General features: G+C 44.2%; 1 protein-coding gene and 1 long non-coding RNA gene across 2 annotated transcripts in view; one reads left to right on the top strand and one right to left on the bottom strand.

Moving 5' to 3' along the window:
• Positions 1-16,067, bottom strand: part of VRK2 (VRK serine/threonine kinase 2) — a 72,191-nt gene extending 56,124 nt beyond the window's left edge. Inside the window, exons 1-5 of the mRNA XM_083432683.1 lie at positions 15,843-16,067; positions 11,917-12,057; positions 2,679-2,734; positions 789-858; positions 348-435 (exon numbers count right to left, since the gene is read on the bottom strand). Coding sequence (XP_083288809.1) covers positions 348-435; positions 789-858; positions 2,679-2,734; positions 11,917-12,052 — 350 coding nt within the window. The 5' untranslated portion in view covers positions 12,053-12,057; positions 15,843-16,067. The remainder of the gene's footprint in view (positions 1-347; positions 436-788; positions 859-2,678; positions 2,735-11,916; positions 12,058-15,842) is intronic.
• On the top strand, positions 6,701-7,598 carry LOC310673712. The gene is made up of 2 exons (XR_014509208.1): positions 6,701-7,048; positions 7,155-7,598. It is a non-coding gene; the product is annotated as an uncharacterized lncRNA (long non-coding RNA).
• Positions 16,068-17,431: the final 1,364 nt, after the last annotated feature.

Genomic DNA, 17,431 nt, shown 5'->3' on the forward strand with positions numbered 1-17,431 from the left:
GATCAACTCCCGCCCAGAAACCAATGTCCCCACTGTGGAAGGAGGTGTGGATCCAGAATTGGCCTCCACAGTCATTTACTGACTCACTTTTAAAACTGTGTTTATGGAAGACAATCTTACTCAGCTACGAGTGATCGCCAAAAGAAGAAGAAGAAGAATTTGAGAAACCACGGGGACAGCAGCTGGGAGCTTCAGTCTGCAAACCATGAGGTCTACCACTGACCTAAACAGCTTCCTCCTCCTTTTCAGGAAATGGACAACTGAACTCCCCACCCTCAAAAATGCTGATTCTTATTCACTTACATAGTGTGTGTGTGTGTGTGTGTGTGTGTGTGCGTTTTCCTTACCTTTTGCCATTATGTTCAGTCTGGCCAGCTCCCCAGAAGAAAGGAATTCCTAAAAATGTCAATTGTTTCAGCTTCATCCACTTCTTGACTGGCAAAAATGTAAAGAACATAATTGTTTAAAAAAGAAGTTTCCTCTTTTTTTTATTTAAAAAATATGCTTGCTTGTTTAAGGTTTTTTAAAAAACAACAACAGTTGAGCTTACGGTTTTTATTTATTATTATTTATTCTATTTATATGTGATTCATCAAAAGATCCCAAGGCTGTGTACAACGTTAAGAACACATGTTTCGAAACTGTTAGTAGAAAATAACAGCATGGAAATAATAATACACGCAACTACATTTGCGGAAGACAACAACTGTGTGCTTCTGTATTTGGAAAAGCTTTATTGCACTATAAGAAGTGCGTAAATGCTTCGACTCGTCTGCCACTCCACTTACTATGCTCTTGTTTTGCAGCTCGCTGGTAGAATTTCAGTTCAGAAAACAAAGGTCCGTTTTCAAGATATTCCTGCATTAAAAAACAAAGAAGCAGATGCACTGGACCCATCCAGTTAATGAATGTCGCTCACAACTAGGGCTGGGCGATATCTGTTTTTCAACATCATTCTATATCACCAGCTAAACATCACATCACCAGCTAAACATCTCAAGAGTTGAACAATGGCTGGAGGCACCCCAAAATTAAAAAAACCCTCAGGCCACAAAGCTTCATACGGTTACATATTTTAGACCAGGCATGTCCAGCTTCCAAAAGACTGTGATCTACTCCCACTATGAATAAACTGGCAGTGATCTACCCATTGAATTGACCAGAGTTGTTGAGTTTTTTTGTGGAGGCTTCATCAAAGCTGTTTTTATATATATATAATTAACCTCACAGAATTGTTGGAAAGAAAAAGGGAAGGCTGGTGGTTGTGGTGAGGAACCCTATACATCACTGTAATGTCCTTAGAGGAAGGATGCGATAAAGTTGTGAAAAATGAATAAAGAGGATAGATAACGGGGTTGATTCCAGTGTAGGACTTTACTGTCCTCTGCCCATGTACCCCCAAAAGTCTATCCTAGGGGGACCTCCTCCCAGCCCACTGGAGCAGATTCTGAGGGTGCACGTTTAAGGAAGAGGAAATTCTCCTGTGCAAGTTTACACAGGTCTCCTTCCCTCCAAACCCTCTCAGGTGTTAAGATAAGCAGAGGAGGGACTTTTGGCAATTCCACTGTGCCCCGTTCAGGGTGGTGAGGTGGCCTAGGAGAGGACATTCTTCATGGCAGCTCCTAGGTTGTGGAACTGCCCCCCCCCAGGTGCACCTGCCATCTCCATTCTGCAAATCTAGAGCAAGAATTATTACTCCAATAAGGATGAATATTAATACTAGAAGGTACATCAGGAAATTATGCTGTGCTGTTAGGGACAAGGCCTATAGACATTGTGAAATTGCATTGAAAACAAGGCAAAAATAATAATAGAAGTCTCATATGTAGGGAAAGCAACATTGAGGAACTGCAGGATAGATTTCAGCATCTGTTGAGATACATTGCACTCTTAAGGCCCCTCCAGGGGTGGCGCTATGGGTTAAACCACAGAGCCTAGGACTTGCCGATCAGAAGGTCACGGTTCAAATCCCCACGACGGGGTGAGCTCCCGTTGCTCGGTCCTTGCTCCTGCCAACCTAGCAGTTCAAAAGCACGTCAAAGTGCAAGTAGATAAATAGGCACTGCTCTGGCGGGAAGGTAAACGGTGTTTCCGTGTGCTGCTCTGGTTTGCCAGAAGCGGCTTAGTCCTGCTGGCCACATGACCCGGAAGCTGTACACCGGCTCCCTCGGCCAATAAAGCAAGATGAGCACCGCAACCCCAGAGTCGGTCATGACTTGACCTAATGGTCAGGGGTCCCTTTACCTTTACCTTTTAAGGCCCCTCCAGACAGGGGTTTGTTTGCAGAAGTATTCTGCAAGTATTAACACTGGTGGATTTATAATGGGCTGTCCACACATCATTCTGTTTTATTAGTTGTTCTGTGGTGCTTTCCCCATGTTATTGCATTATTGCCATCTGGAGGGGCACTCCAGGGACAAAACAAACAAACCCTGGAATTCTTGTTGTGTGCAAAGTTACAGGATTTCAGCAGGAAGTTACAGGACATGAGACAAAGCAGTCTGTCTACCCCCAAGGCGCAAACATTACTGAAAGCATGATCAAGTATAACTGCCCCAATATCATCGTGAGTTCAAATCATCACAAATGCGTAACAAAAAGGACATACAGAGAGGACCTTGCAGTAACTTACAGCCCTTTGCCAAGGAAGTTGATTTTTAAAAAGGTATGAAAATTACCACTTTAATGACATGCTCTGCACTGTCTTCTACGGGAACATCAAGGCGAGGGGAAGCTGCAGGACAGAATGTGGGTGGAAAGAGAGAGAGAGAGGTGGGTTACGGATGAACTGATCTCTCTAGCTATGAACAGAATTTAAACTAAGCATCAGCAGAGACAATATGACAAGTCCCATACAGACCTTGTTGCGTAATAACAAACAACACCATTTATTTAAATGCTTCTCTAAACAGATTAATAACTAAACACCTCTGGGCAATATAAATAAGGTAAAGAACACAAATAGTATCAAGAAAATCAAAAACATAGTAACAATAACAACAATAGCAGTGACAACAATTAAAATATCTTCTCACTGCATAACAAGAACCTCATGTAGACCTTTACCCATTTTCTTCATTCCTTCAATTACTATTACAGTGGTACCTCGGGTTAAGTACTTAATTCGTTCCGGAGGTCCGTTCTTAACGTGAAACTGTTCTTAACCTGAAGCACCACTTTAGCGAATGGGGCCTCCTGCTGCTGCCGCACCGCCGGAGCACGATTTCTGTTCTCATCCTGAAGCAAAGTTCTTAACCCGAGGTAATATTTCTGGGTTAGCAGAGTCTGTAACCTGAAGCATATGTAACCCGAAGCGTATGTAACCCAAGGTACCACTGTATTCCTATATATTCCCATTTCATCAGATGAGAAAATGCAGCCGAAATAACCCCAGCAACTTGCTCCAAAGCCATCCAGGGAACAAGTGGTTGAGCAAAGACCGGAACCCAAGTCCCCACAAATTCTAGGAGGAAGAGCAGACCTGGGCAGAAGCGGGCAAGGTTCTCCAACCCATGCAGCGTGGCAATATGACAAAATGCATCTGCCAAAATTCCCTATTTAGCTCCGGCTGCACTGCAGGAATGATCAACTGCCATGGACAACAATCAATTTCCAAATGACTTTGGGGTCTTCTTCCCCACCCCACCCCCATTGTGGTTCTTCTCCAGGTTCTGTGGAGCAGAATGGGGACTACACTACTTGTACCCCATTTTTCCACTCAAAGATGGGCAATGAGGCATTAAGGCTGTGGGTTGGGGTGGCTAATCTATGGCACTCCATATGTTGCAACCTGTATCGTCCCTAACTATTGGCCACGGTGGCAGGGGATGATTGGAGTTGGAGCTCAGGAACAACCTGATGGCCAAAGGTTAAAGACCTCTGCTGTAAAGGTAAAGGTAAAGGGACCCCTGACCATTAGGTCCAGTCGTGACCAGCTCTGGGGTTGTGGCGCTCATCTAGCTTTATTGGCCGAGGAAGCCCGCATACAGCTTCCGGGGCATGTGGCCAGCATGACTAAGCCGCTTCTGGCGAACCAGAGCAGCGCACGGAAACACCGTTTACCATCCCGCTGAAGTGGTACCTATTTATCTACTTGCACTTTGACGTGCTTTCGAACTGCTAGGTTGGCAGGAGCAGGGACCAAGAAACAGGAGCTCACCCCGTCGCGGGGATTTGAACCGCCAACCTTCTGATTGGCAAGTCCTAGGCTCTGTGGTTTAACCTGCTAAACTAGGGGTGAATATACCCTGTGACCATACAGATGATGATGATGGCCATGCTGGGCTGGGGAAATAATAATAATAATAACAACAATTATTATTATTATTATTATTATTATTATTATTATTATTATTATTAATATGAATGGGAAAAGGTGTTGAAATATACATTTATAAAAAAAACCAGAAGCATTTCTATTTGGCATTGTAGGGGAGGATATTAATAGACAGGATAATAAACTGTTTTTATATGCATCAACGGCAGCAAGAGTACTATTGGCATAGAAATGGAAACAAGAAGAATTACCGATGAAAGAAGAATGCCAGACGAAATTAATGGACTATGCAGAATTAGATAAGATGACAGGAAGGATTCGAAACCTGTGGGATCAGAGATTCTCAGAGGACTGGAGTAAACATGTGAATTATTTGAAAAGCAATTGTAATCAACAGACTGCGCTAGTAGGATTGCTATAAGTTTTGTAAGGAGGACTATGCGAAATATTGCAGAGAAAAGTATGAAGAGAATTATTAGTGAAGGACTATTAAAAGTAATAGTGAAACTAATGAAATGCAGATTAAGTGATAAAGATTGAAAAATCTTCAGATGTGGTTGATGGAAGTCCAAAACATTGTATAAGGTAAGAAAATATATTGTATGATTTTTGGAAATGTTATGTAAAAATCAATAAAACTATATTTTTTAAAAAAGAAATATGCCTAATAAATAATAATAAATAATAATAATAATAATAAATTACTTATATCCCACCCTCCCCAGCCATAACGGGGCTCAGGGCAAAATATAAATACATTAAAACTTAAAATTCAGCAATCGACTGAAATACATCTTAAAATCAGATTAAAATCAAATACGGAGTCAACTGGCAAATTATGACTGTAGGGGTTGGGAACCTTAGGTACTCACCAAGCTCAGCTATTTATATGAGCCAGTGAGAGGAGTTAGAGAGGCCTCATATATAGGGTATTGTAGGAGGAGAGGGGTCAGTCTGGGTCCCGACCAAAGGCTTGGCGGAACAGCTCTGTCTTACAGGCCCTGTGAAAAGATGTCAAGTCCTGCAGGGCCCTGGTCTCTTGCAGCAGGGCATTCCACCAGGCTGGGGCCAGGACCGAAAAGGCCCTGGCTCTGGTTGAGGCCAGTCTAACCTCCTTGAGGCCCGGGACCTCCAAGACGTTATTGTTTGCAGACTGTAGGGTCCTCCGCGGGGCATATGGAATTGAGGTCCAATAACACCCAGAAGGGCCACACCATGGACATCACACTAAGGGCAATGCTAAAAAGTAACTGGTCCTTGAGTGAAGTTGGAGACTAAGTCCAAATTCACATGAAACTGTTGCATACCATTAAGTGCTTCTGCCATTATGCAAATATTATAATTATAATTAACTTTAAAGACTTGATTTAAATTATCTTAAGAATAAGAGACTTTAAAATATCTTTATGAAAATGTAACTGGGACCAAACTGATCAAGAAAGAGATAGAACTATTGAGTTAAAGCCTTTAACTATAATTAATAAAGTCAAAATTACAACCTTACAACCAATCATTATTTGAAATAAAAAGAAACTTGTCCGTTAAAGGAAGAAAAACAGATTGTTGAGGAATAATGATTTATTCAATAAAATTAAAATGAACTGAAGATAATTGAAGATAGTATCATTGATTTTGAATGATTAGCACCTTCCATACAAACCCAACTTAACTGGACTTTACCAATAACTTTGTACGAGACCTTACGTCTGATAATTTTATTTTATGACCCGAAAACTGAAAGAAAGGAAAAGGAAAAATCAGCTGGTTAAGAACACTGAATAAGATGAGATAGCAAGGCCAGAGCAATAGAAACTCAAACCTTGCACCATTTTCTCCAGTAAAATAAGGGTAAAAGACAAATAATCTGCAACTGAAACTCTTCTCACTTTTTCTGTCTTATTCTTCTCATACTTTCTTTCCCAACTTTTAAAGTTAAATTGACACTCTCTCTTTACAATTATATTTCACGATGAAATCATTGAAGATTACGTCACTTAATGTTAAAGGCCTATATTATATTATATTACAGTGGTACCTCAGTTTACAGACTCCGCTAACCCAGAAATAGTGCTTCAGGTTAAGAACTTTGCTTCAGGATAAGAACAGAAATCGGACTCCGGCGGCATGGCAGCAGCAGGAGGCCCCATTAGCTAAAGTGGTGCTTCAGGTTAAGAACAGTTTCAGGTTAAGAACGGACCTCCGGAACAAATTAAGTACTTAACCCGAGGTACCACTGTATATTATATTATATTATATTATATTATATTATATTATATTATATTATATTATATTATATTATATTACATTATATTATATTATATTATATTACCGCAGGGATATCTGCTTCTTTTCGTTTCAATTGTTCAGAATTTTTATATATCTATATAACCTTTTAAAGCAGAAGTTAGATGGCCATCTGTCATGGATGCTTTAGCTGATATTCATACATTGCAGGGGGTTGGACTAGATGACCCCTGGGGTCCCTTCCACCTCTATGATTCTATAATATATATATTATATGCCTGAGTGGGCACATATGCAGGAAAGGCAATCTGACAGGTAAACTGGTCCTAAGCTGTCAAGGGCTTTCTCTTCCAATAGTAACGCAATGAGCTTGACCTGGTAACAAATCAGCAATGAGCGGACACCTCCGGGAAGCATAGCTGTCAACTTTTCCCTTTGCTTGCAAGGAATCCTATTCGGAATAAGGGAATTTCCCTTTAAAAAAGGGGGAAGTTGACAGCTATGCCAGGCAGAAACGCTATTTTGATTGTTGATAGCCGCCCTGAGCCCAGCTTTGGCTGGGGAGGGCGGGGTATAAATAAAATTTCTTATTATTATTATTATTATTATTATTATTATTATAATATGCTGGCAGCAGGATCTAAATGCAGTTTCCACGTCAAGTGCAAAGGAAGCCTCACACAACAAGAGTGCACTGCGGCGATCCAATCTTAAAAGCCACCAATGCCTGAACTGCTGTGGTCCAGAAACGGTCAAAGCTGTCCTACCAGGCACAGATGCTAAGAGGCGCTTCCAGCCACTGAGATCACCTGTGCCTCCATGGATAAAATGAACACTCAAATGAAAAGCATGATGTAGGAATGCCGCAGGTTAGGAACATGGCCAAAGATTCCCTAATGTGAGTCACAGGTGGTCCACCTTGACTGCCTTACCACCACTCCTTGACTCGCCCCCCACAACTCAAGTTTCCTTCTACCTCTAGCTACACCAACAACTTGTATCCCGCTAGAATGCACACCATGTGATTTCCCAAGTGTTAGGATTTGGAAGAAGCTTGGAACACCTCTTTTTTTAATTTAAGTGCAAGGCAGCACCAGCAGCCAGCGGTCTCCAGATGTTCTGCACTACTACAAGTCCTATCAGACCTACCTAGAACATGCTGGCTGGGGTTAATGGGAGTTGCAGTGCAAAACGTCTCTGAAGAACAAGCTCGTGAGAGGTGGTGTAATGGAAGTAGAATCTGATTCTACTATAAAAAGGGACACCTAACCGTTAGGTCCAGTCGCGGACAACTCGGGGGTTACGGCGCTCATCTTGCTTTACTGGCCAAGGGAGCCGGCGTACAGCTTCCGGGTCATGTGGCCAGCATGACTAAGCCACTTCTGGCGAACCAGAGCAGCGTACGGAAATGCCATTTACCTTCCCGCTGGAGTGGTACCTATTTATCTACAGTGGTACCTCGGGTTACATACACTTCAGGTTACATACGCTTCAGATTACAGACTCCACTAACCCAGAAAAAGTACCTCAGGTTAAGAACTTTGCTTCAGGATGAGAACAGAAATCGCACAGCGGCAGTGTGGCAGCAGCGGGAGGCCCCATTAGCTAAAGTTGTGCTTCAGGTTAAGAACAGTTTCAGGTTAAGAATGGACCTCCGGAATGAATTAAGTACGAGGTACCACAGTACTTGCACTTTGACATGCTTTCTAACTGCTAGGTTGGCAGGAGCAGGGACCGAGCAACAGGAGCTCACCCCGTCGCGGGGATTCAAACTGCTGACCTTCTGATCGGCAAGTCCTAGGCTCTGTGGTTTAGACCACAGCACCACCCGCATCCCTATTCTACTATAGAAATGTGATTAACCAGCTTGCAAGCAGCTGGGTGCTACAGCGTAAGCTGCCTTCCTCCCTTCGACATGGCTTAAGAAGCTGGTCACCCCATCCGACAAACTCTGGAGAACAACTTCAAGGCCAGAGGTCATGTGTGTACAAACACAGGTCCTTTGCACAGTACATTAACGCCTAGGTTTCTTTTTCCTTCACCTGAATGAAAACCCTTTAACAACTCTTCATGAAATCAAACATAACTGAACTTCTTGGAGATCCTAGGGATTGAACCTGCGACCCTCTGCATGCAAAGCTGATGTTTTACTAGTGAGCTACAGCCTCTCCACAAACGAAACCCATATGCACCAGCTATTTGACCCACCTAAACCTGAACTGCCTATTCCTACTGGTCTCCCTCTGCTCTCCTATCTAGAGAGACTGAGCCCAGGATGTTCTACATGCAGAGCATGTTCTTTGCCACTGAGCTATGGCGCTCCCCCACAGCTTTTATTAGTTTTAATAAGCAAGCAGCAACATTGGAGCACATTTCTGGAGGAAATTGCCATTCTCCGCCTCCCCGCTCACTGACAGCCTGGCACCACAGCACCCAGAAGTCCGACAAAGTTAACTTGCTGGTTTGGTCTGCCAGCTGGAGCCTGCCAGCTTTCACTTACAGCGGTTCATTTTCGTGGCAATCATCTCTTGGAATATAATGGAGAAAAGTGTCTGCCATAGATCTTAGGGAGCCGGATTTGCAGGCAAAGTTTGCACACTGGGGGAGAGCAAAAAAGCTATGCCTATTGGCAATTAAATAGAATTCCCCAACTCCTGTCCACAGCTGATCTCACTGCTGCTGCTGGAGGTTTTGGCAACAGATGCTCATTTTGCAAACACTGATGGCCTCAAGAAAGTGTATTTGTGTACGTGCACATACACAGGGAAAGAAGGGTGGGGTTTTTTAACCAGTGTTCCTCAGAAATTATTCTTCTGCTAGGTTTACTGTATTTTTCGCCCTATAGGACGCACCTAGATTGGGGGGGGGATTATTTCCCACCCCCCAGGCACGGGGCCTGGGGTGGGGGAAGCCCGAGCTTCCCCCGACCCCAGCCCCCAGAACGGGAGCCAGAGCGATGCTGAAGCTGTGCGCAGCTTTGGCATCGCTCTGGGAGCTTGCGGGGCTGGGGGGATAGCTTCCTGAAGCCTGGAGAGCGAGAGGGGTCGGTGCGCACTGACCCCTCTCGCTCTCGAGGCTTCAGTGAAAGCCTGCATTCGCCCCATAGGACGCACACACATTTCCCCTTCATTTTTGGAGGGGGAAAAGTGCATCCTATAGGGCGAAAAATGCGGTACATACTGGAGTGTTTCTCAAACTTGGGTCCCCAGCTGTTGCTGGACTACAACTCCCATCATCCCTAGCTAGCAGGTCCAGTGGTCAAGAATGATGGGAGTTGCAGTGCCACAACAGCTGGGGACCCAAAGTTTGAGAAACACTGCACTAACATCACAATAACCATGCTAGGAAGGCATATTTCAGCACCAGAAAGTTTAAAAAAATAGCAATGTTTTCAAACTCAACTTAAATATGGTCCAGTAGACCCTTTTAGAAAAACAACAACATTGTGAAAGTCTTAACATGCACGAAAGACGTTAAGTGAAGCTCAGTCTGTGGATAAGTGTTTTACTTAAGCTTGAGGCCTGCAGAGCTCAGGGGAAATATTATGTTACTTTTGAGAGAAGATCTATACAGACAGAGCTATCTGATATCAAAGCTGTAATTGTCTAGCAACGTCTTCTCTCATAGGTCTATGTTTCTGCGCACCCATCTTCTTCACTGTCTCCTTCATGCTTGTAATCAAGTCAGATCCTGGCTGCAAAATCTCTCATCCCCACAAAACAGTCAGTCTTTCAGCGTGACATGACTATTTGGACGCATCCAGACAGATGCCAATGTTGAAGTGAAATTCAATCTATTGTTATTGGCATCTGTTGGTCTTGAGAGACAATGGAGTGTGCCACCGGGGGTGAAGTCAAACCGCTGAATTAGCAGCACAGTAGTGACCTCCCCAGCCTGGGCAGTGTGTATGGAGGCACTGGGCTGCCCAGATGACCCCTCCTGGCCTTGCTGATGTGCTCCAAAGGAAAGCAGAGCAATACATTAGGGACCAGCTTGGCTGCAGGAGTTGCTGCAAGGAGGTGTACAAGGCGCCATCAACCTCCTTAGGGATTTCATTCCAGGGTTTACTCCTTAGCCTTTTCTACTCCCAACGTTATCCCGCATGGTGGAAGTGATTTCATTTGGCCACTGTCTCTTAGGCTCCTTGTTCCTCTTTCAGTTAACCAACAGCACAGATGCAAGCCAATGGGTTAGAAAGAGGAACATGCAGAAATATTTGCTGTTAGGCGGATTACAGACAATCCGCAAAGATATGTTTCCCTTAAATTGGCGCTGTGGCACTGGCTGTGTTGTGGAATTGGCACCTAGACCCTGTTGAAACTGGCATGGCACCTTCTGAATGGGCACAGGGACAGGACAGCAGATGGTCAGGAGCTGAGATGTGTCTGAAGACACCATGCGTAGCCCAGTTAAGCTTCCAGTGCCAAGAGGGACATCCAGAAAAATTCACTCTTGCTCCTAAAGGTTAACGTCAGCTCTGAAAGTCAAACAGTGGTTTCTGAAGCTGTAGGAGTCAGGAATATCATCAGTGTTGCTATTTAGGGTTGTATGGAAGTGAGAGCTGGGCCATAAAGAAGGCTGATCGCTGAAGAATTGATGCTTTTGAATTATGGTGCTGGAGGAGGCTCTTGAGAGTCCCATGGACTGCAAGAAGATCAAACCTCTCCATTCTTAAGGAAATCAGCCCTGAGTGCTCACTGGAAGGACAGATCGTGAAGCTGAGGCTCCAATACTTTGGCCACCTCATGAGAAGAGAAGACTCCCTGGAAAAGACCCTGATGTTGGGAAAGATGGAGGGCACAAGGAGAAGGGGACGACAGAGGACGAGATGGTTGGACAATGTTCTCGAAGCTACAAACATGAGCCTGACCAAACTGCGGAAGGCAGTGGAAGACAGGAGTGCCTGGCGTGCTCTGGTCCATGGGGTCATGAAGAGTCGGACACGACTAAACGACTAAACAACAACAAAGTCATGAGAACCCAGAAATTACATATTACCAGCATCTGTGCTGGGTTAAAAATTGCATGGCAATAATTTAGAGACGGGAATAGGGTAATCTAGGATAGCTATCCTCAGCCTGGTGTCCTCCATATTCATTGGACTACAGCTTCCATCAGGCACAGTCAGTGCTCAGAGATAACGCAAGTTGTCATCCAAAATGTCTAGAAGGTACCAGGTTGCGAAAGGATGATTTAGGAGCAAAATTCTCAAGTACCCCCAACTGTGCCTTATAAAGTTGTGTTTGAAAGCAACACGAAGATTGAACTGGTTAAGAGATGAAACCAACACAGAGATTGAAGAACTAACAGTTATAAGGATGGAACACAAGCACACAGAAATCACCAACAGTAAAGGCAGCACGTTGCAATGACTCAGGTGATGATCTATACTTTACCTAGGTAGATTAGGCCAAATCCTCCCTGGCCAATCATACGACCTAGTCTCCACTCTCTTTTTTCGGTGTCTTTCAGTATTACCCCTTCTTGAAGAGGAGTGGGGAGGTTGCTTTTTCCATGCCTTTTAGGAGGCATCACACCTGAATGGGAGAAAAGGAGGAATACAAAGGAACATATGAAGAGTTCTTTCATCTATATATTCTTTCCTGAATGCCCCACTCTATCCAGTGTTCGAAATTAGCCAGGCGCCAGGCACATTTCGCACCTGGCTTTTGACCACCTGTGACCACGTAATGGCACCTGGCATCTCCACTGTCTGCGGAGATCATTGGATCTGGACTGTTTTCACACACTAATACGAAAGGCTGGGCTGGATGAATCCCAAACCGGAATTAAGATTGCCAGAAGAAATATCAACAACCTCAGATATTCAGATATGCAGATGACACAACCTTGATGGCAGAAAGTGAGGAGGAATTAAAGAACCTTTTAATGAGGGTGAAAGAGGAGAGCGCAAAATATGGTCTGAAGCTCAACATCAAAAAAATGAAGATCATGGCCACTGGTCCCATCACCTCCTGGCAAATAGAAGGGGAGTGCCTGGCGTGCTCTGGTCCATGGGGTCACGAAGAGTCAGACACGACTAAATGACTAAACAACAACAGCAATATCCCTTCCTGCAGAATTCTATCAGTTATATTTTATCTGCACAATTGGAATGAATTTCTAGAACCGAATTGCTTTTTCTGCCCTGTGAAATGGGCCAATATAAATGTGGACTGTCTCTGGATTCAAGTGACTTTTCTTATTTAAGTTCTCAAAGCTCTTAACCTAGCTCAAGGTTGTCATCTGAACTAGCCAGATGTTTAACTGAGAATCAATCACAGACAGTCCATCATTTGAAAAATAAGCCTTTAGAGCAGTCTTGCCCCAAAATGGCAACTAGACATTCCATTTGGGCAACCGCAACCTTGACTTAAGGAGCCAAACAATAACACTTATTCAATGGAGCATTCATGAATTGTTAATTTGCTGATTTAATGTTCATGAGCATTTATCAACTCTATTAATAGAATTGTTATTGCAGTCTATTGTTATCTATTGCTGTTTACTGCTCATGCAGTAAACACCTGTTATGTGTTGTAAGTGGCTTATATGTGTATGATCATAATTTATTATTTGGCCCAGACTGCATTTTTTATTTTTATTTCTTAAATTTGTTAGTTGAAAAGTGACTTAAAACAAACCAAACAGACAGACAAAACCCTGACAGAATACATTAAAACAAAGAGGAGAAAGAAACACATCTTTTCTTTAAAAAAATCCCACCCACTTATGCATATGTACTCAGATGTCATGCTGAATGCTTCAAAACTTACTCCCAACTAAGGACATAAGCACATCATGCATTTAGAGCACATTCAATGCACATTTAAAGCACATGACTTCACCTAAGGAATCCTGGGAACTGTGGTTTGTTAAGCGTACTGGGAATTGTAGTTCCTTTTTAAAAATAATAATAATACATTTTTATTGATTTTTTAACATATCAGTTCCAACAGTCATACAACATATCTTCACATCTTATGCAATATTTTGACTTCCGTCAACACCTCTGATGATTTTCTGTTCTTTATCATACTTCTGCATTTCTTAATTTTCTATTACTTTTAATTATCCTTAGCTAATAATTCGGGAATTGTAGTTCCATGAGGGAACTACAGCTCCCATGGTTCTTTGAGGGAAGTGATGTGCTTTACATGTGTGGCGTGAATCTGCCCTAAGTGAGTACAGGACTGCAGCTGCAGTCACTTTTTTAAAAAACAAGCATCTCCCCACTCAACTCCCAGGAGTCTTTCCAATACACGAGCCACACCTAGCTACATGCTACAGTACTAGCAAACGCAATTCTCCAAGTCAACACTGCCACTCCTGCACAAAAGGGATGCACCACAGAATTTATGGAGGGAGGAGACTAAATTTTGCAGGGAATTCCACCCCTAAAAAGGAGTGAGAAGAAAACTCAAAAGGGAACCACCCAAGCAGCTGAAAGAGCATGCCCAGTGGATGCAGAATATCTGTGTTTTCCCAAGGGAGGGGAAGAAACATGGGGAGGAATGCAATGGAGTACCCTGGAAGGGGCTGGCTGGCTGAAACCACCACTCCACTGCTGCAATATTTCACTCCAGCTTCCACTTCCCAAAAGTCTCAGCAATTTTTTTGCATTATTAAAAAAAATATCTAATTTTGCAAAGAGCCTGAGGACAGGAGGGTAGAGAAGCAGAACACCGAGTCCACTATTTCTTAGCTGGAACAGCCAATTTCCCGGGGGTTCCTCTGTCACTGGAGATTTCCCCCCCCCCTTTAAAAATATTTATTTTATTTTTCATATTCATGTTTTACAATCACATATCCAAGAAACAGCATAAAAACAAGACTCCAAAGAATGCCGCCTCCCCTTTGTGGGTCTTACTGCTGATTATTTCCTCCTGCATCTTTTATAATAATCCAAATCTTTTACGCCTCTTATATCCAAAATTCAATGATAAACTACATGTGTTAGTCCAACCCAACTAACGATTTTAACTGTTTAGAATGGTTTTCAAGATAAATTATCAATTTCCCCCATTCCTTCTTAAAATTTCCGATTCTTCCGGTCGTTTTTGCCATTTCGCCATAATCCATCAACTTAAATCTGCCATTCTTCTCTGGTAAGGACTTCTTTCCATCTCTGGGCCAACAGCATCCGAGCAGCTGTGGTCGCATAAATAGTCTTTTTTTCTGCTCTATTGGGATTTCGGCACCTCACTGGAGATTTTTTTAAACCAGGAGGTTGGCTGGCCCTCCCTTGGGGAGTCTTTTAACTTTGCTGGGGAGGGTTAGACTAGATTACTCCTGGGGGTCCCTTCCGACGCTACCATTCAGGGCCGGATTTAGGTTTGATGAGGCCCTAAGCTACTGAAGGTTAACGGGGCCCTTTATATGTCCAGCTGTCCTCTGTCAGCAACAAACTGTCACTGGTTTGTTTTTTTTTGTGTGTGTGTGTGTGTTGAATATATGCTATATGGCAATTTATGGACCTAACAGGTATCTAAAGCCATTTGAACATAACAAAATATGTATTTTATCAAAGTCATTGTCGAATTGAAGCACAAACAGTGAAATAATTAAGCTCTAACATAAATGATTGCGGGCCCATTACTTACATCATAGGAGCCTACACAAAACACTGTTGCTGTATGTAGGTTTTATTTTGTTTTTTATCTTATATTTTAGAAATCTATATCCAGTTTTTTTACCTTTAAATTTTTTTTGGGGGGGGGGTGCGCTCCTGCACGTAGGTTTTATTCTATTTGTTCTTATCGAGGGTGCAATGAGATTAAGGGCCACTATCTGAACGATAACCTTGGTCATTTGATTGCCCTTTTTACCAACTGCTGTCTGTTTATTTGTATATATTGCTTGTTTTATGTTGCCATGGCCGTTGGCTAATGCGAATAAAGTTTATCTATCTATTCTATTTGTTTCTTATCTTATATACTAGAAATGTACATCCAGGGTTTTTTTTTCCCCTTTAATTTTTTTGGGGGGCCCTAAGCTATAGCTTGTTTAATAATAATAATAATAATAATAATAATAATAATAATAATAATAATAGATTTTTATTTATACCCCGCCCTCCCCAGCCAAGACCGGGCTCAGGGCGGCTAAATATGTTATGTTTAGCTTAATACTGTGCGTAAATTCGGCAGTGCTTCCGACGCTACCATTCTATGGTTTGGGGGGGGGTGTTTGTTGTTGCGGTCCTGCCTCCCCCCTGCCCTGGCTTAGCTCAAACTTCAAGTCACCCCAAACTTTCAGGGGGACCCCACCCTACTTCTGCCCCCCCCTTCTTTTGGGAGAGGCCGCCAAGTCCTCAGCCTACCGCCGGGAGAAGACTCCGGGGCTCGGGAAAGTCTGTCTTTCTCCCCGCTGGAAACTTTGTATCTTCTTCCTTTCCTTCCTCTCCTTCCTGAGGCGCCGGGCGAATGGGAGGCCGAGCGTGACGGCGGCCGGTCAGAGCGCGGCTCCCACGCCAAGGAGCCTGGTCACGTGGTCCGGAGAGAGGGACTCCAAGGAGGTGCCGGCCGGCTGCTGGGCTGGGCTGGGCGGGGGAGGCGTGTTCACGCGCGGGCGCGCCCGCCCGAGAACAGCCTATCGGAAGCGGAGGCGGCGGACACGCCTCCTCAGCAAACAAACGCCCGGCTCGAGAGCGCGCGCGAGCGAGAAAAGCGGCAGCGCAGGGCAATCGCGGAATCGCGAAGTTGGAAAAGGGGCACGAGGGTCATCCAAACCAACCCCCAACCCCCAGGGCCGGATTTAGGTTTGATGAGGCCCTCTAAGCTACAGTGGTACTTAATTCGTTCCGGAGTTCCGTGCTAAACCTGAAAGTGTTCTTAACCTGATGCACCACTTTAGCTAATGGGGCCTACTGCTGCTGCCGCGCCGCCGGAGAATGATTTCTGTTCTCATCCTGAAGCAAAGTTCTAAACCCAAGGTACTATTTCTGGGTTAGCGGAGTCTGTAACCTGAAGCGTATGTAACCTGAAGAGTATGTAACCCGAGCAGTGGCGTAGTGTGTTGTCAGCACCCGGGGCAAGGCAAGTAATTTGCGCCCCCTAACCCATGGATTTGCGCCCCCTAACCCGTGGATTTGACCCCCTAACCCTAACCCCCAGATGTTGCGCTTTGGGGTCCCAAAGCGGGTCGGAGAGCGCTGGCGAAGGTGAGCGCACTTTCAGCATCGCTCTGGGAGCTTGCGCGGCTGGGGGCGGGGGAAGCCCGAGTTTCGCCGGATCCCAGCCCCCAGAACGGGTCCCAGAGCGATGGCGAAGCTGCGCACAGCTTTGGCATTGCTCTGGGAGCTTGCCGGGCTGGGCGGATAGCTTCCTGAAGCCTGGAGAGCAAGATGGGTTGGTGCGCACCGACCCCTCTCGCTCTCCAGGCTTCAGCAAAAGTCTGCATTCGCCCCATAGGACGCACACACATTTCCCCTTCATTTTTGGAGGGGAAAAGGTGCGTCCTATAGGGCGAAAAATACGGTACTTGGAAGTAAGTCGCACTGAACTTCCCAGGGTTTCAGGCATGACTTTGAAAGAAGAAGGTGGGGGGGTTGAGATAACAAGGCCTATAGTTAAAAGAAAGGGGTGGAGTACAGGGATAGGATGGCGAATGCACATAGAAGAAGCTCCTCATCAAAACTGTTGGGTATTATATGCTGAGTTGAATAGGATCCAAAATGCAGCAGTCTGATTGGTCCTAGAACAATAGGATCCAAATTGCAGCAGTCTGATTGGTCCTAGAACAATACAGCAGCATGATTGGTCCGCAGGAGCCACCCAATCCAGGTGGAAGTGAATCCGCAACCTGATTGGCCTACAGAAGAATCCTGGGATTAGCCAATCACGTGTGGCCCATTGTGTAAATAATGTTTATAAAGCAGATATTTTGGGGGAACTTCCATTCCTCACTACT

Source organism: Podarcis tiliguerta (genome assembly GCF_965153285.1).
Source record: "Podarcis tiliguerta genome assembly, chromosome: 3".
Taxonomy (NCBI): Eukaryota; Metazoa; Chordata; class Lepidosauria; order Squamata; family Lacertidae; genus Podarcis; species Podarcis tiliguerta.